At 34.9% G+C, this 24293-nt stretch overlaps 4 protein-coding genes, 1 non-coding gene and 1 pseudogene across 8 annotated transcripts; 2 read left to right on the plus strand and 4 right to left on the minus strand.

The window, feature by feature from the left end:
• Positions 1–359: 359 nt before the first annotated feature.
• On the plus strand, positions 360–3373 carry LOC105133712 (Bestrophin-like protein). Of its 3 annotated transcripts, none has more exons than XM_011037807.1 (4): positions 365–1164; positions 1434–1601; positions 1902–2108; positions 2429–2796. In XM_011037807.1, the coding sequence occupies exons 1-4, from the start codon at positions 466–468 to the stop codon at positions 2480–2482; spliced, it is 1128 nt and encodes a 375-aa protein (XP_011036109.1). In that variant the 5' UTR covers positions 365–465; the 3' UTR covers positions 2483–2796. The 3 variants fall into 3 exon arrangements, with proteins under 3 accessions (XP_011036118.1, XP_011036109.1, XP_011036100.1); XM_011037798.1 differs by lacking the exon at positions 2429–2796 and adding an exon at positions 2835–3320 and having other exon boundaries at positions 369–1164; XM_011037816.1 differs by lacking the exons at positions 1434–1601; positions 2429–2796 and adding an exon at positions 2835–3373 and having other exon boundaries at positions 360–1164.
• Positions 3374–3555: 182 nt separating this feature from the next.
• On the minus strand, positions 3556–6196 carry LOC105133731 (riboflavin biosynthesis protein PYRD, chloroplastic-like; annotated as a pseudogene).
• Positions 6140–6213, minus strand: TRNAV-CAC (transfer RNA valine (anticodon CAC)). The gene has a single exon. It is a non-coding gene; the product is annotated as a tRNA-Val (tRNA).
• A 4689-nt stretch (positions 6214–10902) lies between these two features.
• On the plus strand, positions 10903–12861 carry LOC105133741 (uncharacterized). 2 transcript variants are annotated; one of them, XM_011037837.1, is made up of 2 exons: positions 10903–11362; positions 12348–12861. In XM_011037837.1, exons 1-2 carry the CDS (start codon positions 11101–11103, stop codon positions 12566–12568), a joined length of 483 nt encoding a protein of 160 aa, XP_011036139.1. In that variant the 5' UTR covers positions 10903–11100; the 3' UTR covers positions 12569–12861. The 2 variants fall into 2 exon arrangements, with proteins under 2 accessions (XP_011036139.1, XP_011036148.1); XM_011037846.1 differs by having other exon boundaries at positions 12321–12440.
• Positions 12862–13018: 157 nt separating this feature from the next.
• Positions 13019–15295, minus strand: SKIP4 (SKP1 interacting partner 4). The gene is made up of 3 exons (XM_011037854.1): positions 14985–15295; positions 14031–14504; positions 13019–13741 (listed from the first exon to the last, which is right to left on the minus strand). Exons 2-3 carry the CDS (start codon positions 14453–14455, stop codon positions 13138–13140), a joined length of 1029 nt encoding a protein of 342 aa, XP_011036156.1. The 5' UTR covers positions 14456–14504; positions 14985–15295; the 3' UTR covers positions 13019–13137.
• An 892-nt stretch (positions 15296–16187) lies between these two features.
• LOC105133760 (acyl-coenzyme A thioesterase 8) lies at positions 16188–23698 on the minus strand. Its single transcript, XM_011037865.1, has 17 exons — positions 23160–23698; positions 22981–23073; positions 22805–22872; positions 22612–22693; positions 22350–22396; positions 22076–22201; positions 21613–21690; positions 21209–21296; positions 20208–20320; positions 18438–18500; positions 18312–18367; positions 18029–18133; positions 17828–17884; positions 17475–17576; positions 16902–16950; positions 16766–16834; positions 16188–16564 (listed from the first exon to the last, which is right to left on the minus strand). Exons 1-17 carry the CDS (start codon positions 23173–23175, stop codon positions 16475–16477), a joined length of 1302 nt encoding a protein of 433 aa, XP_011036167.1. The 5' UTR covers positions 23176–23698; the 3' UTR covers positions 16188–16474.
• Between the last annotated feature and the right edge of the window lie 595 nt (positions 23699–24293).

The following is a 24293-nucleotide window of genomic DNA, read 5'->3' on the forward strand; positions in this document are numbered from 1 at the left end:
AAAAACACCTAATTTACCATGCATGCCATGCTCAAGCATTCCCTGTGCATCATGCAAGCAGACGGCTTCATCGTACGATGAATGGCAGGGTTACAAATATTCTTTACTTATTTCTGACATTTGTGGGGATTGGAGAAGAAAAATAAATAAATATATATATATATATATATAGCAAGGAGCAAAATTGAAACTTCTTCAAAGGTAGGGAGTAGTTTGGAAAATATAAAACTATTGGAACAGAAGTTGAATATTGTTAGATCTACAGGGGTAAAAACGAAGTTTACCCTTTAAGTTTTTAACCAATTAGAAATTTGAACATGTGTAAAATCCTCCTTCACAAAAAACGGTTCCAACAACCCATCCTCTTCTGCCTTTTAACTTCACACTTAATGCTCTCACTTAGAAGTCCATTGAACATGTCCATCTCCCCACTTTTCCTCTCTCATTAAACCCTAACGCTCACCAATGTCACAACCCTCAAACCCTCTCAAACCGCCACTCACCAATATCTCGCTTTCTTCCAGATTTACCCCCAAAACTCCCCTCAAACTACCCCTAACTACCTGCCCCTCCAAACCCCTGAAGGCCGGCACTCCTTCCTTCAAGACCCTTTCCTCTAACTCCCAAAACCCGCCAAAAAAACCCTCTAAAGCTATAACCATAACCTCTCTTTTACGAGCTATCCCTGAGTGGGCTGATAGAGTACAAGAGAGAGGGATGCAAAAAAAGAGATCTTTGTACAACCATGAAAAATGGGCTGAACATCGAAGTTCTTTTCGCCACATAAGGCATTTACTTTCAAGTTTATCTTCGCGGGTGGTTTTATCATTGGTCCCTCCAGTTATTGCCTTTACTTCGGTTGCTGTGGTTATAGCAAGTTATAATTCTGCTGTGGAAATGCATTTCTTGCCAGGTTTTTTCCCTGTTTTAAGAACCTCTTCACTGCCTTATCAGTTGACAGCTCCTGCATTAGCACTGTTGTTGGTGTTTAGGACTGAAGCATCTTATTCGAGGTTTGAAGATGGGAAGACGGCCTGGACTAAGGTGATTTCTGGGACTAATGATTTTGCTAGGCAGGTTATTTCTGGGGTTGATGGTTCCAGTAACTCTGCCCTTAAAAGTGAGCTCTTGCGGTATATTATGGCATTCCCCATAGCACTTAAGGTCAGCTTCTTACTCTTGGTCTCCCCCCCGCGGTCTTAATAGATGAATGAAAAGTTGAAGCAATCTAATCTTAAGAACGTCCATGATTATGATTTAATGTTTAGGGCCATTCACTATAGTTACATTATACATGTTAGAATTTCAAATTACCGCGAACGGGAAGTTTTCTCATGATGTTCACAATATTTTATTTGAATAAAGTTGGTGAAATGGTGTAATTTGTTTCTGAAATTCAAAACAGTTCGATCATGACATATTGTTATTTGCAGTGCCATGTTACTTACGGTTCAAATATTGGCCAAGACCTCCAAAATCTGCTTGAAGCAGGTGATCTAGCAATAGTTCTCAAATCTCGGCATCGGCCTCGCTGCATTATTGAGTTCATTTCTCAATGCCTTCAATTGCTGAACGTAGATGAATCAAAAAGAAATTTACTGGTACTTGTCCTCTTTGATAAATTGATACCTTGATTTTTATTTTGTACTTTTTAATCTATCTGGAGTAATTTCCACAAGCTGTCCTGGAGCTATCTCTGTTATATTTGAAGTTTTCTTTTCTTTATCGCCACATGATATAATACAGTTGGTTAAATTTGAAATGGGAAAATTGCTGAAAATTAATCAGGTTTAAACTGGTTTCTTTATTTTCCAAAATTTGTATCCCCCAAGCTTTTACTCAATTTCCCATCATAATTAACTTACCATTCTTCAATCAGTTGTATCTTCATAATGGTGCAGGAGTCCAAAATTTCTTGTTTCCATGAAGGAATTGGTGTATGTGAACAACTCATGGGCATCCCCATTCCACTCTCATACACTCGCCTAACATCAAGATTTCTGGTCCTCTGGCATTTGACTCTTCCTATTATACTTTGGGATGATTGCCACTGGATTGTAGTCCCTTCCACTTTTATCAGTGCTGCTTCCTTGTTCTGCATAGAAGAAGTATGCTTCTCTTTCTTTATTATGAATTTTATATGTGATTCTTGCTGTATTATGCATCTAACTAGTAGGCACTAAACAATGGACTAGTTGCCACCCACAAAACCCACACAAAGCCTTTTCCCTTCAAGTTTGAAAGGAATACCGCTTGACTTAAAACTTAAAATGTTTTCACACACTAGTTAACTTCCACGGCTCTTGCATTTTGATGATTTATGAGTCAATTATTCGATATTTCTAGATCAGATTTTCTTCTGCTTTCAATGGGAAGTGAAAACATGCCTTTCTTAACATGCAAAATAATGTTGGTTTTTGGCATAAAGGAGTGGAGTTACCACAATGAAGATGAGGGATCATGTCAATATTATTACACATGAAGAAGAACAAACAACAATGAAGTGGTGTCCAACATATGGTTCAAAAGTTTGTATATGCCAAAATAGACTCTCCAAGCTTAAGCTTTTGACCGTTTTAGATGAACAAAGGGGAGTGAAGTTCTCGCACCTGCTTTCCTCTTTTTTGATTAGCAATTAGTTGTATGTCTTAGTGATTGTGTGCATTGCACATGTTTCATATTCGATTACATGTGCCCAATAGTTCCTAACACATTGTTGGAGAGATGTCAAATAACCTGCTTTTTCCAACTTGTGCAAATTTCAACAGCTTTAGATCATTTTCTGTTTATTCCTTATTTTATAAGTTTGTAACTTAGACTCATTATTTACACAGGTTGGTGTTCTTATTGAGGAGCCATTTCCAATGTTAGCCCTTGATGAGCTATGCAATGTAGTTCAGAACAACATTTGGGAAGCAATTGCAACTGAAAAGGAGATTCAAGCGCGCCTTGTTGCGAAAAGAAAGAGCCATTCCTGTGAGCACTCAACAAACGGTTGGCCATCTCCTAAGCAGAAGGAATAGTGTAAAGAATATTCTCAAATTTGATCAAGGAACAAGACAGTGAACTTCCAAGATCTTACGGAGCCTGCCCCTTCCCCTTGTTATGTAAATCTCGTATCATAATTGAGCTCCAGCAGTAAAATATACACGTAGGATGCATTTCCCCCCTCAAGGAATCTCATAGCAAGTATATGTTCAGTATATAGATCAATGTTGCAGTAAATACGCCCGTTGTATATTCAATAAGCGTTTGTAGTTTCTTCTAAATGATCTGACTTGAAAGAAACTAACTGGAATTACCAATAGCACTTGCATAAATGGCAGTTGTGACCCAGAAAGCATCAAATAGAGGCACCTAGTTGTTGACCGCCCACAGATGGTTCCTGGGAATCTGTTTTTAGAGAACTGAGATGTAAACGTGGAAATAAGTGGTATCGTTTGAGAACGTACAGGGTTCAGTATCCTGTTTCGCTGTTCATGCTTGCTCTATCTTCTTTTAATCTTTTACCCCTCGATGCTGTATTCAACAGGTTCCCTTGGCGAAGAGATCTCTCAAGTACCTTTTCAGTTTCAGATAAATGATTAAATAACGTTTGAATTTGATTGTGTAGCGATCAGATTTTATTCTGGAAATGTTGTTCTTTATTGTCAATTTGAAATGCAGCTTCAAGGATAACAGTAGTCTTCGCTCGCACAAAGATGTGGAAGATCAAACTGTCAGTTCAGGGGCATGCCATTTGTTTGTGATAGAATGAAAAATGGAGGTGCTATGAGATTCGATTACTTTCCCAGGCCAACAAAAAATTGGCGAGGTTGCTTTGTTGTGATAGATAAATCGCCAAAATTTATGCGGTTGCCCTCTTGGGATAGCTCAAAACAAATAGTGCCTCCATATAAGTTCCCAAATCTTATAGCACTATAGATAACCCTCCAGTACAATGCTCTGACCTGAGATCTTGGGCTGTAAGTTATTGACTTTCAGTCTTCGCCCATAGCCTTTCAATGCCGTGAGAGAACTCTCACCACTGCTTTCATTCTACAAAGGCAGTACTTCCACTATAATTTTTTGTAATAAATTCTGCCCAGTACCATCATTTAGGAGCGCTTCAAGCTCAACAAAACTTCCTCTCAAATCCACCAAAACGCTTGACAGTCCCCGGCTTTTACAACATTCCAAAATCCCATTCAAATTTATCTGATCCAAAACCACAGTTTCAATTCCCTTTTTAGCAGTTTCTGGTTCTTCAGTTGCCTCTTTGTCTGTAAATATTATAACTCTAGAAGCTGGATTTTCGGTGAGTATGAATTTGGATTGGAGAACTAGGGCCTCCTACCATTAGAATCCAAAGGGGTTGATTGGCACCAGGTTCTTGTGATGTAGGGAATGGGGAATTGGCAGTCAACGAGGCAGAAAGTATAACTGCATCATACATCATATTCTTGTAACAATTGAGAGTAGCATCCACCGGAGTCAGTGACTCCTTCCCCAAGTTGATTTAAAAGATGACCATTGGCTGAGAGGGAGTATCTGCGGGTTAAAGGGAGGCCTTAAGTCAGATCACTCTGACAATTGCATTGCCCAAAACTATTGTACTAAGAAACTGGATCATTGGGGAAGGAAAAAGAGGCTAAATATGAACTATCCAAGCAAACCAATTCAAAAAGCTCAATAAACATGTCCAATGATTGGTTTGCTTTCAGCTTTGAAATTATAGACTGGAGTAAATACTACCTAAGCGTAACAAAGGGCTTCCCTGTCAACATTTTATGGATGAAGACCTCAATGAGCCTCTTGCACAATTCTTTTTCTACACCAACAACTACATCAATTCCTGCATCTCTCAATCTTTGCACACCTCTTGAAGCCACAATTGGTTTGGATCAATCATCCCAATAACAACCTTCTTCAATTTGCCTTTTACCATGGCTTCACTGCATGGTGGGTTCTCCCATGGTGATTACATGGTTCCAAGCTGACATAAGCTGTTGCATTCTCAGCCAAATCCCGGCGTCTCTGAGGGCAAAGACCTGAAATCAAATTATTTGCAAGTAGTTTGTTAAACAAACACGCCAAGTTGAATAGCACGGCACGAGAATAAGATAAAAGCATACTAGTTGCTTGAGCTAACAACCCAAAAATAGAATGCACTTTAAGACATCTTGTAGCGAAATTTCAGAAGTGTTTCTTTTACTTTTTGAAGTATAAATATTTGCTTCAAGAGAGCGAAACATATTTCAAACTAGAAGGCATCGATATCCACTTAACAAACAAAAGAGGTGAGTCGTAAGGAACATTTGGCATCATTTCAAGATTTAAAAAAAAGGGTCAAATTTTGAGGCACAAATTCATCATTTCTTCCCAGAAGCAATACACAACTCCAGAGATTTAAAAACAGAATTGAAGCTAGAGTACCCAAACTTTAAACTCCGCCTAAGGAAAAAATTAACAATACAATAAACTCAACTAATCCTAATTCACCAATTTGGCTCGAAAGGCTAACCAATTCCTTCAATTTTCTTACAAATCCAATATTTTTCTTCAAGTTACAAGATAAAGCATTAACAAGACTCAAACTTCAATATGAAAAGTTAAATTTCCCTTGCAATGGGAAATCCTTGTAAAGAGGAAAAGAGGAAAAAAGAAAAGTGGGTTTCGTTACCTCAACATGAGGCTAGCCAGCTTTAACAATAACACAACCCACCATAGGATTAGGACTCGTACACCCAATTGCCTTCCTCGCTAACTCCACGCACCTCCTCATATAAAACCCAACATCTTTATCACCACTGTCACCTTCTTTCGCTCCACGACTGATCATAACCACGCCTCCATGTTTTCCAGAACCAATTTGTGATTCGGACATCCTTTCGACTGAACTGAAAAAACCCAGATTTTGGATTGATTCTGAAAGCAAGATTCAAGGAGGGGTACTGTAGTGGTGGCAAAGAAGGGAGAATATGAGGAGAACGTGAGAAATTGAGTGGTGTGAGAATATTGAATGGGAGTGTCAGTTTCTGAGCCTGCATTTTTGGACAGAAATCTAGGACTAGGAGAGTGCATGCATGGAAGCAGGTTTAAAAATACAGCGCTACCAGCATACCAAGTCGTTTAGTGAGGGGTTGGTGAAAAGACAAAATGTCTGAGCCCGGGTTCGAACCGGGGACCTCTAGTGTGTGAGACTAGCGTGATAACCAACTACACCACCCAGACAATTCGATGCTTCATGTGTGAAAAATTTAAAATTATATAAATCTAAAGTATCCGGGGACCACTATACCTCGGCCATCTAGCTGTCCATGGACAATAATTTTCTTCAAACACACGGCGGCATCTGATGAAGGATCTGAGGCGCCGATTCACCTGCCTGATTGATAGTAGAATTAACATGTCGTAAATAAATAATTTATGGGTTTTTAAGATTGATCAAATTTTGGAGAAATAATATTTTTTTAAAAAAATCATTTCCGTTAATTCTAACCCATTTGAGCATGGTTTTTTTTCATAGAGATTAATCAGATCCATATGTGATTTGCTTAGAAATACTAGGCTGTTTCCATAACTTGTATTGGATCATATTAAGAATTATAATATAGAGAATGTTATGAAGCAATTAGAATCAACTAATAAATTAAATAAGATCTTAGAGGAAACTAAAAATAAGAACGAATATTTTATTATTATTATTTGATTTGATGTATTATCGTATTGTATTCACTATATTGTAACAGTTCCACACCAATCAAATAATACAATTCTCCCCTTTATTTTAATTATCTATGCAATGGATTTGATTAACCAGTTTGCTTTATGTTACATAAATACTCTTAAAAAAATTATTTTTTTTTATTTCTAGCACCGTTTCCTTCTCTGCATGCATGTGTACATAAATGTGGCGAGGATTGTTCTCTGGGTGAAAATATTCATGCATTGGGCTTCTGCATTTTGTTCTTTTGTCTCCCTTTTGGGCTCACTTTGTTTCGGCCCTGGACCAGATGGATTTTATATATATATATATATGAACAAAAAAACCAGCACCATCAGTCCTGATTTTTAGGAAATAATTTCAAATCATGAAATGTTGGTTGTATTATATTTAATAGAGTAATAAAAATCGATAAAACACGAATTGAATAACAGCACGTCACTTAATAAAGACATTTAATTAAAAAAAAATATCTATCATTATCCATATTCATTAACAGGAGGTCTATGCGTGCAACTGGAGACTGAGCAATGAATACACAATCAGAAGGGTTGAGTATTTTCAAACAGTATCTGATCGAAGCAATCCCAGATTATGTGTTGATCTGACATGGAAAGCTATTTCATATTTATAGGAGCTGGAGGTGTAATTGCTTGTGAAATTTGATTCTTTCCTTCTATAAAAGATTGGTCTGCGCGCAATCAAGAAGATTAAGGAAGAAAACATATTCTGTGACAGTGACCATATCTACAAGAATCTGAATATCTTAATAATGTAATCTTCAAAATAATTGCAGGCGTTGTCACAGTCCTACATAAACCCAATTCTGCAACTAGGCTCTAACACATGAAGGGATTTGTTTTTTAAAAAGAAAAAAAGGTATACAGGAGTCGGCTCTGATTTGGATCCAGGACAGTTCATGTTCAGAAGGCAGAAGGCAACATACAAGGTTGTTGTTCATGGCATTTCAGAAAAAAATCCTCATACAGTCAACCTTCCACACAAGGTAAGAACTAGAGGCAAGCAAACACTGGTTTGTTCACTCACATCCCTCGACAGACGCCTAAACATTCCCTCGATTCTATGTTTTCAAAAGCAAAGGAGTCCTGCTATTTTGTATTCTTAGAGTTATTTATGCCAAATGCTCGTTCATATCCGGACTAAGCTGGCTAACCATTTACTTTCTAGGCTCTTTGCCAGAAATTGCAAGGAGATGCAAACCGGCGTGAGGGGGAGAGACTAGACATGCATCGAAAGGCCTCGCTGGTATCGAGAGTTATATTTGATAATGAAAAATAACTTTTTTTATTTTAGCTTTATTTATTTGCACAATTCTTTGTTGGATTTGGTTTTATAAAGCATGAGCACTCTTAAGCTTAAATTAAATTAATTAAAGATGAATAAAAAATTATTTTTCAAAAATATTTGGATAGCAAGATTAAAGTTTTAAATTTAAAATATTTTTATGGATGAAGTAATAAATTTGTGAACTTTTGAGTTTGGGCTTGGGTTTGGTTAATAAAAAAAATTTCCTTATTAAATTCTAATCTGATTAATAATTGCTAGTCCATTAGCATCTTAATATATGAATAATATTTTATTTATGATATAATAAATATATTTGATTTGTATGAAATATGAATATTCATGAAAATTTATTAATTAACATTAATTATGAACATTCATTATAATTAATAAAAATTTATGGATCTATCAGCTAGTCTTTCTGAAGTCAGCAATCCTAAAAAGTGATAAGTTAATCCTTATACAACAAGACATGCATGTGTGATGAGAAGAGGATATCTCCACTTCCAAATAAGAGCATGGTGAAAACTTATACAAGAGGAATTCATCGACTTTCAAGGTACTAGAAATGAAAAAGATCATTCTGAAAATGACTTTATGTGACTTATATTTTCTTTGTAAAAATACTTTTATAATAGCCTTTGAAAGTGATATTTTTTTCTTTTTAAAAGTATAATGTCTTTAAAAAATAATATCTTATTGATGACATCTCTACAATAAATGCAATGAGCATTGTAATAAATTATAAGAGTATTATTTAGATTGTCTCCTTTTCTTATTTGTTGGAGTCCTGTAATATGCTATATGGTATGTTAAATCATATAAATTATAATTATATATAAATATTAATTGTTCTTGAATTATTATCAAGTATGATTTTTGTGAAAAATCATAAATTTGAGATTTGTGTGGAATCAAAACTCACAAAACTTTTATTTTAAATAATTAAAATAAGTAGTGAAATTTTTGACTTAATTCACTGGAATATCATTTATTTACAGTTTGTGCAAACTAGAGGTGGAAAAAAAATTTATATTATTTTTATTGATGATAATACAAAAGATTATTATATCTATTTATTTAGAAGCAAAGGTAAGGCTCTTGAACTATTTAAACATTACAAGAATAAAGTTAAAAATCAACTTAACAATAAAATAAAGGTATTAAGAGGTGATAACAGTGAAGAATACAAAGTATCTTTTGGTTAATTTTTTTTATAAAATGATATTATACATCAAATTACTACTATTTTATTTACTTTAATAAAATGACATTACATCATTAAAAGACTAAACATTAAAAAAGACGATGATGTCATATTTAAATAAAATTAATATATTGACAATCCATTGTCTTAGTTTTTTTTTTATGCTTCTAAACATGTTTTTTATTTAAAAAATAAATTGACAAACTAGAACAAATAAACACGTAACATTGATGGATCAAAATTGTGTGTGTGTGCTTGTGTATATATATCTTGCTTAAAAGTCCACATTTAAAAAGGCCACTAACAAAGTAATAATTTAATATATGCAGACTTGATAGAATAGTAAATCCATGTAATATGGGCTTGTCTTACTTTAAGATTCAATATTATTGGGTTTATTTACGGATTGAACTCAAGTATATGTAAATCTAATAAATTATTAGACTTATCACCCCTAAATTTGTAATCATTCCAAGTTCAAATGTATATGAAACTGATAATCTTTGTAAACATCGTATCGAATCACAAGGATTTATTTATTTATTTATTAGAATTTTTAACTTACAATATTAAAAGTAAAAAATAATCATCTCTTTACATCTCTAGGTGTATAAAATTCTTATAATGACCTACTATATTTTCATTAATATTAATATTATGTAATAGACATATACTTCTCATATATTATGTATGTGATATTTATCTCTTATTAGTACTACCATGAGAAATGAAATTGCAATTCTTTTATTCAAGAAACAAGATAAAGTTCAGAAGTTATATATATTTTCTCAACCATTTAAATAAAAGATTTATATTTTATTTTTCTACTCTCTAGTTATTTATATTTTTATTTTCAAAGCATTTATCATACATAAATAAAAACAAACATTATTGTTTTTTTATAAGATTTGTAAAATTCATTTATTGTAATTCATTGTTAAAAGTTACTAGATTTATTATTAAAGAGTTCTCAAATCTTATAAAAAATAATTATTTTACAGGTGTCATGTATTCTATCACTAATAATTAATTTCATAAATATTAGAGAAGAGAATATTGTCATGAATGAGTGATTATTTTCTATCCAAATAGTCCAAAACCCTCGTACTCGAGGATATCAAATTTTAAAATATTTTTATATATAATATAAGATAATAATTTAAAGAATACACCTCTCAAAGTGTGAAATAGTTTGTAAAATTCATTATTATTTATTAATAAAGAATCAATATTATAATTATTCTTTATTCAAATACTCACAAACCCGATTTTAAAACATCTTTATATATAATATAAGATAATAATTTGAAAAATATACTTTTGAAGTGTCAAACAATTTAAAAAATTTATCATTATTTATCAATATTTGAAGTGTCAATCAGTTTGTAGAATTAATCATTATTTATTAAACATGGGATCAATATCACTTTTTACTCGAAACTCTCATCCTGATTTCCAATGGTTATTTCCTTCATCTTATTTGATTGCATGCTTTATTTTCGTAACAGTGAAGCTTAAAAAGAGATTTCATTGGAGGCGGTCACAGCAATGAAACCCGATCAAGATAACTTTCTATGTCGTTTTAAAACGATGACATTAAAAATAATTTTTAAAAAATAAAAATATTATTTTAATTTTTTCTAAACAAAATATATTTTTAAAAATAATTAATACTGAAAGAACAGGTGGCGCGGTGCAGTCTCTGTCAGTGGAGACCTCAGTTTCTCCAATCGGAAATTATAATCCACATACAACAACAATAATAAAAAATACTAATAATAAGAGAAGCTAAAAAAAATTTGTTTTCAAATTTCAAAACCCGAAAAAATACCCTCCAAAACCCTCCGCTCTTCTTCTCTACTCTACATTTACAGATCCAAACATGTCGTCTTGCAATCCGAGCGAAATCATTCGGAGCCCTGAAAAACCGGAATCCGGATTCGAAGAAGAAGAGGAGGAGGTGGAGAAATTGGAAAAGCTCGAGACAGAAGTGAAGCAAATGGCAAAGAGGATTCTCGAGTACAGAACCACTTTACCAGATCAACTCAAAACTACCGTCGCTTCGCTTCTTTCCTCGCAACGACCCGTTTTACCGCATTTCGATTCAGGGTCGGATCCTGGACCCTCCGGTGAACTTAACCCAGGTTGGTTAGCTATTGTGTTCTCTGTTAGGGTTTTAAATGTGATCAGGGTTAAGTGAAAATTGCGTGTCAGTGTTTTTGGGTACTTAATTTTTTTTTGGGATTTAGGTGTTGTATCTTTTGATTTTCAACTTAATTGCAAAATTTGTTGATTAGAAGTGTTCATGACTTGTTGGGTTACCTTAATTTTAGTGTTATTTAGAATTAGTTCCTAAAAGATTAGAGCTTCAACTTCAACTTAATTTTAGTTATGGACTTAGCTTTTGCGCCTTTTACAAGCTTTATGAAATTATTATTTTGTGATTGTCTTATAATTATTTGCTGATGACTTAACGAGTTTTAAAGTTAGTGAATGTATGCTGCAGTGCTGAAGGTTAATGAATTATTTTAGTTTTAGGTACGTATTAGGCTGATGGATGTGCTATCTACAAACTGTGCTGAACTGTATCGAATATTCCACCACGGTGGTTCTTTCCTTTAGAGGGATTCTATGTAAATTGGAAAGATAACAAAATAAAGCTAGGAAGGCAGACATTGATCGAGTGGTTAGTGGCAGGATTGGTATTCGGCATGTGTAGTTGTGCAATGTAAATAGCAGGATTGCATGCTTGGCGGTGGTGATTAGAACAGAAATAAAGATGGAGTTTGTGGTTTTCTACTGATATCTATGGCATTAGAGGTAGTTAGATATTTGCATCTTTAGTTCGATAGTGTGATAAGTATAGAATGTAAGACTAGCATGATAGGAAATGACAAATAATTCGAAGCTTACTGCATTTATGTTTACACTTCAAAATTCAATGGCATAATTGTTTGATTGCAGTTGTTTTTTCATCCTAAAGAGCGGAGCAGAGCAGTATTTTTCATTTTTTCTTGGTTCTTTTCAATGGTGATGTTTGCATTCAAGGCTTCAGAGGCCCCTATCTTGTTCTAAATTTGTGTTTTTTTATTGTGATTGCAGCATTGACCATATCATAACATTATGCAGATTCAGGAGGACAGGACACATCCAGTAGAGCAGCATTACTAACAGAAGAGGACCGAAAGACTGCCGAGAAAACACATTTATTGAAAGAGAAAATTTCCAGCAATGTCTCTGCTATGCCTGTAGTTTTAAAGAGGATGGAAGATTGTATTTCTAAGATTGACGAACTATATTCCTACAATGGAAGCATACATCCGGCGTTTAAAAAGAAGCGGACTAGCTGAGTTCGCTGTAATTTTAGCATTTGGTGTTAGTTTCAAGGTGAATGACTTGGGTCGCCTACGATTGTCCTAGATTTGTACACTGGATCCATGAATCCTGCTGTGGAAAGGAAGGGCTTATACTAACCACCGTTGTCTTGCAATCCTAGGATTTAGGAGCATCCTTTGTACTGTAATTACCCAAAAGCATCAATTTTAATGTGTACAATAGGTTTTGATAGTTTCCAGCAAGACATCTTGCATTGACTTGATACATTAATTATTTAATTATGATGGGAGAAGCTGTTTTGTGGCCATCTGTGTTAGGCTGTCGCTTATCTATACACCTCATTTGGCTGTGTTTGGAACAGGAATGCAATCCTCAACCAATTGAATTGCCAGTCGGCTAAATGGAGGATCGACTGCATTCTTGCAGGATTGATCTGTATATGGTTTGTCTGTAAACCAAAGTAATTATGGGCATTTTCAACAAAATTTAAAAGTCCCATAATGTCCAATCCATAACATTGCTGCAAGCTCATCGTCATCACATGATCGCACAACAGCAATAAATGACAACAAGTACCACGAATTCAAATTGTTTGACATTTACAATTGAGCACTTTATCAGCAGTGATTAGTCCAGGTATGGATGTACCAACCATAGCTCCGTCCACACTTCCAGTTTGGCTGGTATCCAACACAACCGTGCTGAGCCCCTTTCCTACAATAAATAACTTCTTCCCAATCGCTGCCAGTTGGCAAGGTGGTTTTGTAAGCTGTGTTGCCAGCCTCTTAACTGCCACCCATTCCCCTTTATCCTTCTGCCACATCATCAGCTTGGTCCCTGAACTCTGATCCAACACATAAAGGGTGCCATCCACAACAACCGCTGGACCTTGCCAGCCTGACACCATATCAGCATCTGCATGCTGCCACATGCCACTTGAAGGTTCGTAAACGACTGCATAGAAAGGAGAAGACATGGTAGAAGCAGAAGCTTGACAGCGGATATAAATCTTCCCATCCAAGACTACGGAATCTTCAACTTCAGGAACAGCGCAGTCATTGGAATGAAATTCCCAGCTATTTGTATGGGGATCAAAAATGTCCCAAGAATATGGATCACTCCTTGTTGATGCTAACCCACCAATGGCATATATTTTCCCATCATAAACTTTACAAGCAGAATCGTACCTGAATGAATACATGAACTTTCCAATCAACATAAGAGTTAGAATCATGATACAAAAAGAGGAACTCTAGTCCACTGGCTACATGCATATATAATCTACAATTTCGAAAGGCAGACTCCACAAGCGACTTGACACTAAATTTCCTTTCGTTTGAGTTGCTATAGCATTTCCAAAAAGCAATTCACAGTAAATGAGGAGCACTTGCAAGGCAATTTAAAGGCAGGATTTAAGTTCAGCATCACTTGCACAGACAACTATGCACGAGAACACAAGTGGAAGGAATTGTGTACCTAGCAGTCGACAAGGAAGCAACTTGAGTCCATGAATTCCTTGAAACATCATAGCAGAAGGCTTCATTAGTAGCTTCCAACCAACCACCACCACCCAACAAGTAAACCTTTTTTCCTAGAACTTCAAATCCCATACCCATTTTATTCAAAGCACGAGCTGGAAGACCTGGAACACACTTCCAACGCCTCTGTGATTCATTAGGGTCCACTACATAAAACCATATCTTCCCATACTTGTCACAACATAAAGCATATATCCAAGTCTCACTTAAACTATGCATTCTACGATAATCATAGAGCTCCTCACTGCACACGAATTCTCTCCATCTCTTGGAAACACACTTTAATACCGCATGGTACTTCCGGGGCACTCTCGCCAAGCAAGAAAGAGCTATGTCATCTGGAAGCCCACATATCAGCGGCATTTGATTCTCTTCCACTTCCAACCGGATCCCAAAACAGTTAGCTCGACTCCTACAACAAAGTAAAAAAGAAAGAAACCCATCAAGCCCCCAACTTGCATTGCCTTGATCAATCCAGAAACAACCCATCCATGAACAAGCGAACTTGCTTTCGCAGGATTCCAATGTCTAATCTCCAAGATTGTTATATAGTTGCTAAAAAAACAGGTTGTAATATTAATCTAATCTATTATACTAGATTCCATTATAATAGAATCTAAAAATGTTTTCTTTTCTTAGATCTATCTAGTAAGCAGATCGCAAATTTAACATTACTAAAAATAACTAAATTAGAATCTGGTTGTGAGCAGTTTGAAGGATAACGTATTAAAAAGAAAAGAACAGAAAATTAAATTTAATCAACTCGAAGCCCTAATTCGATTGAGACGAACCATTTTTCGTCGAATAAAATAATTCTGAGCTACTAATAATGATTAAAAAATCAATGCGAGGAAATTAAAAGAGTAAGTAGAGAATATAATTTGGGACTTACCTGTCTGTAGCAATTTGATTGCAGATTTCTATTTGGAAACAATCAACATTCTAATTTCACTTTCCAATATATAAATAGTAGAAATAAAGGGATTGTGTGCACCTCTTGTCCTGTGGTAGCGTTTTGTAATTAAATTCTTCTCTCGGGGATAAAACTGGAATAACAAGTGAAGCAATCAAGTTTGTGGCGTCCGATTCGTACAACCTTCACAAGAACCCACCAGTCGGCAGTCACCACAGGATCTGTCCATTTTTTTTTGTCTTTTTCATGAATTCTCTAGTTGAAATGCAGCATCGATGCCGAATCCATCATTGACAATCTTTGGATTTTATTAAGAATAAAAAAAGTGATCGTTGATATTATGTCAATTTAAAATATCGACATTTTAACTATTTTAAATTCATTGTTTTTACAATAAATCCAATCATTTTTCTTAAAATAATTATGTTTCTACTTTTTTATTTTTTATTTTTTATTTTTTATTATTATCATTCTTGTTTTCTTTGAATAATAAATTAACCATTTCATCATTTAGAGCTGTTTGCTGGAGTTTCTCTTTGAAATGTAAATATTTGATCTCAAGTCTCTCTAAAGCTTATTTTGTCCTTTTCCGTTCAAATTTTGCTTCCTCAATTTCCTTTTTTTTTTTTATTAACTGAAAATCATCAATTCACAGTCCCAATTGGATTTTGATTTTTTAAAAAATATTTTTCATTTAGAAATTTTATTTTTAATACCAGCAAAATAAAATGATTTAAAATTATTACAAAAACTAATTTAAAATTAAAAATATTTTTTAACACAAAATCAAACACAACCTTCCGCTGGCATGACTAAAAATTCGACAGCTTTCAACGAACGAAACCGTGTCTGCCCCAAATTTTGAAAATCTGATTCAACCATGGAGACAAGGAAAAGGATGAAAAACAGAGCTTTAAACTTCAATGATTGGTAGTTGTAGATTTCACAGGTGATTCGATTGCTGATTTCGGATAATTTTTATAATACACAATAAATAACTAATAGCATCTCTCATGAGCCCATTTTAAAAAATATATTGATCATCAGATCAAAATAAAATGGTTGAATTGATAGTACGACGGCTGACTCGGAGCTGGGCTCAGGACTTGTCTTTTAAAAATGTTCTAGATTTCTCTGATCTGAGTAGTGAAGGACTATTTCTCTGATTTCTTTTTAAAGTTTTTTTTTTTTTTTTAAATTTAAAGAATTTTTAAGCAACTTGCAAAGGTGCCAAGCAGCAATCTAAATGCTTTACATTTGAGTACGTATTTTCATTATTGATCAGTGAAATCGAAATGCTAAAAGTTACAATAAGTACTCCCCGGAGAAGAAGCGGTATTGATCACCAGAGAGTCATCACAACTGCGAGCGAAACCGCTTCTTAGCATAAAAGAAGAGCAAAAATCTTGGAACCCTTATTTGATACGACGATAGTTTCACGACGACTTGACAGCAATTCCCAAACTAAGCTAGAGCTTCGAGGCAGTGGTTGGATTTCTGGCTGGATTTGTTGTTGCGAATGTTCTAAGAAGCCCTTCTTGAGTTACTGACACAACGTGCTGTCCATCAATGCATGAATAAATTCAGTTCGGAGTTTTCTCTTGTCTATCAATGACAACTCTACTTGTTGAAGAGATAAAAACAGCAGCAGAAAATAGAGAGAGAAGCATGACAATAATAATATTAAAAAAAAAAACAAAAAACCATGGCTGCACCATCATTGAAATAAATGATTATATAATATAGTAGAGTTAATTTACCTCTCCTTTTCTATTGAAAAATTCACCAGCTACAAAGCCTCGAGCATTATAGGCAGCAGGGCTCACAATCTGATGGTCAATGACGTGTTAAGATTTCTGACATATCCAAAAGTGAGAAATGCAATCTGACACTTACCGCAAATAATAACCACTCATCAGCTCTAAAAGGCCTATGGAACCACATCCTGAAATTTGGAAAAAAGCCAATGAAATGATTAATTGAAGCCAAAGCGGAAGAATGGCTCATCAACGGTGATATGGGTTCAAGAGATACACATGTTCAATCTAAACACATAAAAGGAGTTCCCTAGTCGTTTGACAGATGCTGTTGATTCACAAGAGCAAGCCAACTATAGAAGAGCTATTTAAGAAAACTAGTGCTTGCTATAGTGACCCTAGCTATTGTTCTAATTCAAATTATTCAAAACAGGCCTGGGAGAAGTAACCTGAGCCAAATGGGGAGGATCCATCTTAAAACCATTATTCACCCTAACTAGATCTTGAACTTCAATTATCTCAAACCATACAAAGGGGGAGGGGGGAGGATATAAACTGGTTATTCTTAGTAGATTAAATTAGATGATAATATGGCAAAACTGACAAAAGGTTACCCCAAAATGAAAGTGGTGCAACCCTCTTTCAAACTAACATGTATCTTGCACAACGTGGTCAATAAATAAGTTTATTGTTATGTGATGCAGATACTTACGTGTGATCTAGACTAACTGCAGACGGCTTCAAACCCCTAGCACGGTGGGGATTCACGCTGACTTGAAGAAATATGAGATCAGAAGCATATGCCACTACACATCTGTAAAAGAACAATTCAGTAACATTAAAATTCAAGAATGATATTGCTTGTGCACCACTGTTGCGATGCACTTCCATTCATTTAAGACCCGACAAAATAACGTAAATAGGAGGTTTCTATCCTTTTAAACTTTAATATTGTTAGTTATAGAAAAGAAGTCAGTTCGAGGAAAACTATTCATGCAGCCAATCTCAACTAATTTGGGGAAAAGCTTTCACAGAATTGAGTCAGGTCCAACAGAAGTTGCTTACCTGTGCAATGCCTGATCATCTGAAAGTTTCCCTTTTGCTCTAAGCCAGTACTTCAGGCTGCAAACATTTCATTAGATTGGCCTCCAATAGAGTAAAAGCATACAAGCCACAAGGATCAAAGGGTTCATATTCAAACACAAGACAAACATCTATAGGTCCTTATCGAAAGATCAGATTAGCAACATAATAAACCAGCCCTACCTTGGAGGAGATTTTGTCTGATTAGTGTTAGTGTTGGGCTCACAGAACCTTATTTCCAATGGCCAAGGTACAAATTCTTTTGCAGCAACCTTGTTGCGATAGCTCCTGAACATTCAATGCAATTATTAACTCTGGTTCCGGGCTCAAAGAGTTAACTGCTTTAAAATAAAATTAAAACCTTTTACAAGTGAACCAAGTTGCACCAAACGCTGTAATCCAGCAGAAAAGCAAAAAGGTTACAGGAGAAAGCATTTACCACCCATAACTGAAGTTGAATTCATACCTTGGAAGAAGAGGATCAGTAAGGCGTTTCTCACGCAGCTCTTCCAATGACAAAAGCTGCAATATGAGGATTCAATATCCAAAGCAGTATGGAATGTATTAAAACACACAAGCTCGTTCTGATTACCAGTTCTGGTTCAGGCACAGCTGGCATCTGTGCTAGCTGGTGGACAAACCCGTGTTCTTCTTTCTGTAAAATTAAATTAACCCCATACCAGTTTTATTCTTGATTAATAGCAAAAGAAATCTACCAAAAATATAACTTAAGCACATAATTGAGGACGTTTGAAATTTTATTGAAAGTTTTGTAGAAGAGGCATAAGTTGAGGGGGAAAGGCAATGTCTTTAAGCAAAAAACTGCATCAGGTATTGACTGATAATGAAATATTTGCTTGAATAATTCTTATGAAAATCAATGTCATCATAGATACAAAAGACATTCTTTAAGTCATTTTTTCTTTTTGTGGCCAGAAAACAAAGTGGCATTGGAACCTGCATTTGATTTTCGAAAGACAAACTGGCTTTAATGATGATTGACTCTCTCTGGGAGGGTTTACTGTCCTGTACATCTAAGTTCAAGATTTAAATAGCACCTGTTCTGTGCAACCTCTGCGCAAGCATTGTATGATAGAGGCAGACAATTAAAGAACTGGGCTGGAGAACGGTATCGTAAGACCAACAAGCAAACACAAAGCCAATAGCTGCTTTAAATACATGGTGACACCATCAAAGAGATTTCTGGAAGTTCCTAATACGATGATATAGAGAAACACATTGGAATCAACAATAGTTACAAATTATTTACTTGGAATCCCTCAAGTTATACCACGCAATGACAGTTATTTAACTTTAGATCCTAGTTTCCCTGTTCAGCTATATATCTCTGCAGCAGTTTAGTTTCTCTGCCACTGATTGATCACCTCTCTTACAAACCTAATGTGCTAATCCAATTACCAATCTCAAAAAGCTTCGATCATAACATGGCAGAACACTGAATAAAGGTCTATTTCATGTTCTTTCCCCATCAGGGGAGGTTCATTATTCAAAATCTGCTACATTTCCATTGCAGAACCTTAAGCATTAATCTCTAGGTTTACAATCACTCTTAAAATCACTACATTACCACAGGGCCATAACCACATAGCATAAGAAGTTTCCCTCGGGATGCTACCATTCATTTAAAACCTCCCCCATGGTGGGGCATCTAACTAATAACCCCGCTAGAAACTAAAGATTTCCTCTGGCCCCATTCACAAAATCCAGCGGTTGTGCCACATCTCCATAACAACAGACTTAGGGAAGAGCTGCATGCTCAGCTAAGAAAATGGCTGCTAGAAATAAGTAACAGTGTGGTTGTTGGGAATAATTAATATTATCTCTCTGCAAGGACTGTTGATTTTTTAACACTCAGTGTACATCTAATTCTAATTTATTTCTTATGGATGAACGGGAGTAATGATGCTTAAATCTTCATCGTGTGTTTTTATTGATAACCAACTAGTATCAAGGATTCAAGGTCAAAGTTTAACATCTTCAACCCAGTTGTCTTTTCTAACCATTTGCAATTTTAAGCACGTTTACAAAGGGGATGATTTCAGCTAGCTTGAATAGCTTACCGCACTCAACAGAAAATTCAATTAACGTTGGAAAGTCTAAAAGATCATAAATGGGTGCTAATTTAGCTATCTGGTATTTTTCAATATTTTATCCACCAGTTTCTAGTGTAGTTGCATTTCTTCCCTTCAAACGCAAACCTAACGGTAGTATAAAATTTAACAGAGTAACAACCTAACAATCCACATAATGGCCAAAGAACCGATGACTGTTTCCAAATCCATCTCACTGTAAAGATTTGTCAGAATACAGATTAAATGCAAAACAAAGGCAGCAGCATTACCTGAAATGAAGCCATCAATGTGAATATGATATTTCCTTTTTGTATTGCATCAACTTTTCGGGTAGCAAAGCTTTTCCCATCGCGTATTCGTTGAACTTGGTATATAATTGGCACTACAAGAGTATATGAAAACATACACCATGTGTAATATCACTTTAGCTGTTATGCTCCACTAGCAGGATTATAAGCCCAGATAAACATGTTTGAAAAAGGAGATCTATTTATGCAACCTGTTTATTTTCTTTTTCTAAGAAACATATGGCAAGGATTCCCTCTTCAGGAATAATTGACTGGGAAGAGTATAATCCCTTACTGAGCTTGTGTCAGGAAGTGCAAAATGATTACATATATACTGACCAAACATATCACTAAATAAACAGTCTCTCCCTTAAAGATGATGGACTGAGAAGGTAAGGCAAGATGATCTAAAACTTGACAGGAAAAAAAAAAGATTGAACAAGAAGGGAAAGGCATTATTGATGCAAAACATAGGCATTGCTGGTACCTGACTATCAAATGTTATGAAAAATTTCAATTGAACTATAAACTTAACCTCTACTTTATTTCTTACTTTATACTTATCTTCTTCTTTTCCAAACAAGAAGAAAGTAAGTAATTTGAAGGTCTTTGATAGGATTAATTTGTCTTTAGTTGAAGGTCTTTGATAGGATTAATTTGTCTTAGACTCTAGAGAACAAGGTTGTTTTGCTGTTTCTTGCAGAGCTTGTTGATAACTTAGAGTAGAGGCTGGATGCAAGTGAATTTTCACTCATTTCTTGCAGCATCTATTAGTAGAGAGAACACACATATTTGCCTACCAAACAGGAAAGGATAACAGAGTATGAAAATTAGTGGTTGTATCTCCTAGGAGATATTGCAATTGTTACATGAATCATGAAGTTTGAATAGAGGTAACCTCTGAGCATGACAAAACTAAGGGTAACAGAATCAAAAGTGCATGAATTTCTATTCACAGATTAGGCATCCCAGGTTATACTTACTGTCAAGATCCCCAATAAGAAGAAAATAAGCATGCAAGCTATGAACAAGTTTAAAGCAATCAACTGTTTTTGATGCTGCAGCCAATGCCTGCACATAACATCAAAGTGTAATAATGAGAAAAGATAGCTACGTTTCTGTCCTCAAATTAGAGCACTTAATGTACCGTTGAAACAGGGAGTAAAACAAAAGAGTCAGCTTTGTATTAGCTTTATATCAAGAATGCAAAAGTAAGAATGCTGGTTTATAGAGGATAAATGAAAGTTGAATTGATAAAAACCAAAAGGGATAAATCGAAGGAGTCGAGTCCATTTTTTTTTCCGCATAAAAGTGGATCAAAACAGTACTTGTTACACAATGAAAGCATGATGTGGATTGTGTGTCCTCACCACAACCCATTTCATACCTGTCCAACAAACTGTCCTCCAAAGACCTTTCCAAATCGTGGGGCATCTGGCAGAGTAATGCCCTGGAATATATTCACCTTCAAAACACACAACAAAATCTTAGTCTAGATTCATACCAATTCCTTCACTAACCTGTCACAGGGAACTCTAGAACACTCAAAGCAGAGTAGAATGTTGTATTCATTAACCATAATTCTCAAAGAAAGGAAAATTATACTGTTAGAGCACAACTTCAATTTTTCATTGTTTCTGTTTGTCCATTGAATAGAAGTTAAGAGCTTCTAGTTTCACCTCATTTTGGCTCACTTAAGAGGTGAACTGGCCATCATAACATATATCAAATTCAGACACATAAACATTTAAATACCAGGAAGCACAAAAATTATCCTTCTGCATTTTCTGATAAGATAACAAAAGTCGAATCCTAAATTGAAAACACCTCAAGGTGCAGGAAGAACATACTTCTATTGACTCCAAATGCAATATGCTCTCCACAAGGGGGCAGGAGTCGAGTGTCTTGTCTGCATTCCATATAGATTTTGGTTGAAGCAAAGTGCAATGATCATGAGGTAGCACTAAGCAAATTAGCTGTCAAAACAGACCCCGGATTAAATGCCCGCTGTCAATTTCAGTTAAGTCCCGTTTTAAGTTTAGCAAGATAGATGTTTGAGCAGCTGGGGTTGTATATCAGAGAAGAGAAAGTGAGAAAACAAATACAGTTGCAGCTTGCTGCTACCTTAGTCAAAGCAATTACATCTGCCTGCTGACCAGACGCAGACAAACCTGCAAATAACAAGTTAATGTCACTCTTCCAGGCCTATTAGATTCACTATTAAAGATCATAAATTGTTATAAACCAAGCGGTATCACACCTAGTGATAAGAAACATTAAGAAAACATACAATTGATACTTGACTAGTAGAAATAAAAAACAAAAAAAAGATTGTATCGCAACAACAAAAGGTCTAAGATTGTAACCAAGAAAATCATCATCTCACCATCACCAAAGTAATCATATCGCTGCAATTGAAACTCAGGACGACCCTCGTCCTCTTCATTTACTGTTCCACAGACTTGAGCCTATAAATCAGAAATTCCAACGATCAGCCAAAGTGGCTAAAAAATAGAAGGAAAGAAAAACAGAGAATTAACAATAATAACTGCTTATGATTAGTTATAAAGCAAACCGACCTCCCCTTTCCATATAAAATAGATTCCTTCCCCAACTTCTCCCTGACGAATAATATACTGTCCTTCCTCTACAGCACAAATCATTCAAAATGAAAAATTTCTTTAAAACAAATAAACACAAGATAAAACACAGAGAGAGAGAGACAGTTAAATTCTCTTAAAGAAGTAAAAATTACCATAGCGTTTAACAATAACGAGCTCCGCGATTTTCTTGAGAGACGAGCTAGGCAACCTCTGTAGCAGAGGAACACCTCCTAGGAACTCCGTAGCTGCAAAAAAATCTCACGAAGTTCTTTCGTTTTTCCCGCATTTTCTCAGCAACCAAACAGAAATCAGGGGTTTGAATAGAATTTACCTGATTCGATGTCCATAGAGAAGTGTGAAATGGTGAGAATTGGAGCAGAAACGTGCGATTATGGAGCTTGATCAGATCTTTCAGTGCGGTAACGTTCTAAGATTGATGAAGGGAGAGGGGGGTGGCAGGGTTAGATAGAATGCTTTTCAATGAATAGAATTATTGTGCACTTTTATACTCCAGCAAATAGATAGACAGAGAGAGGCGAGTAGCCGCAATACAGTTGCAGGTAATAGTCGGGATTTTCTTTGAACTTTCCCGGTTTGTTTGTATTCAATGGCCAACCAGAGGCGACAAATTTGGGAGATGGAAAGGGGGCCCGCGTGTTGACCTAAAGAACCGTGTAAGAAAACACGTGTTTCATTTTACTAATTAAAAAACGGATACTTAATAAGAGGCGTTCACGGTATGATAATTTCAATTAACTATGAAGGCTATTTTGCCCAATTGAAAAACCAGTAGCCGTCTGGTTTTTTCTACATGATTCATTATATAATTGGACAAATCAGTTTCATCATACTTTTTTTATACTAAAATATAATTTGATTACTTTTAAAATAAAAAAAAACACTAACTCTTTATTTTTTTAAATATAATGAAATAACTTTATTAGCTTTAAATTTTTTTAAAAAATTAAGCAATTAATTTTCATCTTTTTATTATGATATTTTTTTCTATAATTATTTTGAAGATTAGGTAAATTAAAAATTAAAAATGTTATTAAAAAAATATTTCACAACGTTTAAATCATCTCATCTCACGTTTAAATCATTTCAATAATCTCAGGAACCGGTAACCACTACTATCATCATGTTTATTTTTATATTTCAAAAATATTTTTTAAAAATTTAATTTGATTTAATTTTATATTAATATTTTTAAATTATTTTAATGTATTAATGTTAAAAATATTTTTTTAAAAAATATATTTTAATATATTTTTAAATAAAAAAACATTTTAAAAAACACATCTTCATAAAACATGTATAGCTAACAAGCTCCTAGTTTGGGGTTAATAACTGTTTTCTTTTCTCTTTTTCTTCTCACTCTCAATTTATACAACACCTGACTTTTCAAAAACTTGGAGAGGTTATTCAATATATTTTCCCTTCATATTTGATTCATAAGTTGTCA

Source organism: Populus euphratica, unplaced genomic scaffold (genome assembly GCF_000495115.2).
Source record: "Populus euphratica unplaced genomic scaffold, PopEup_1.0 scaffold2.1, whole genome shotgun sequence".
Lineage (NCBI taxonomy): Eukaryota > Viridiplantae > Streptophyta > Magnoliopsida > Malpighiales > Salicaceae > Populus > Populus euphratica.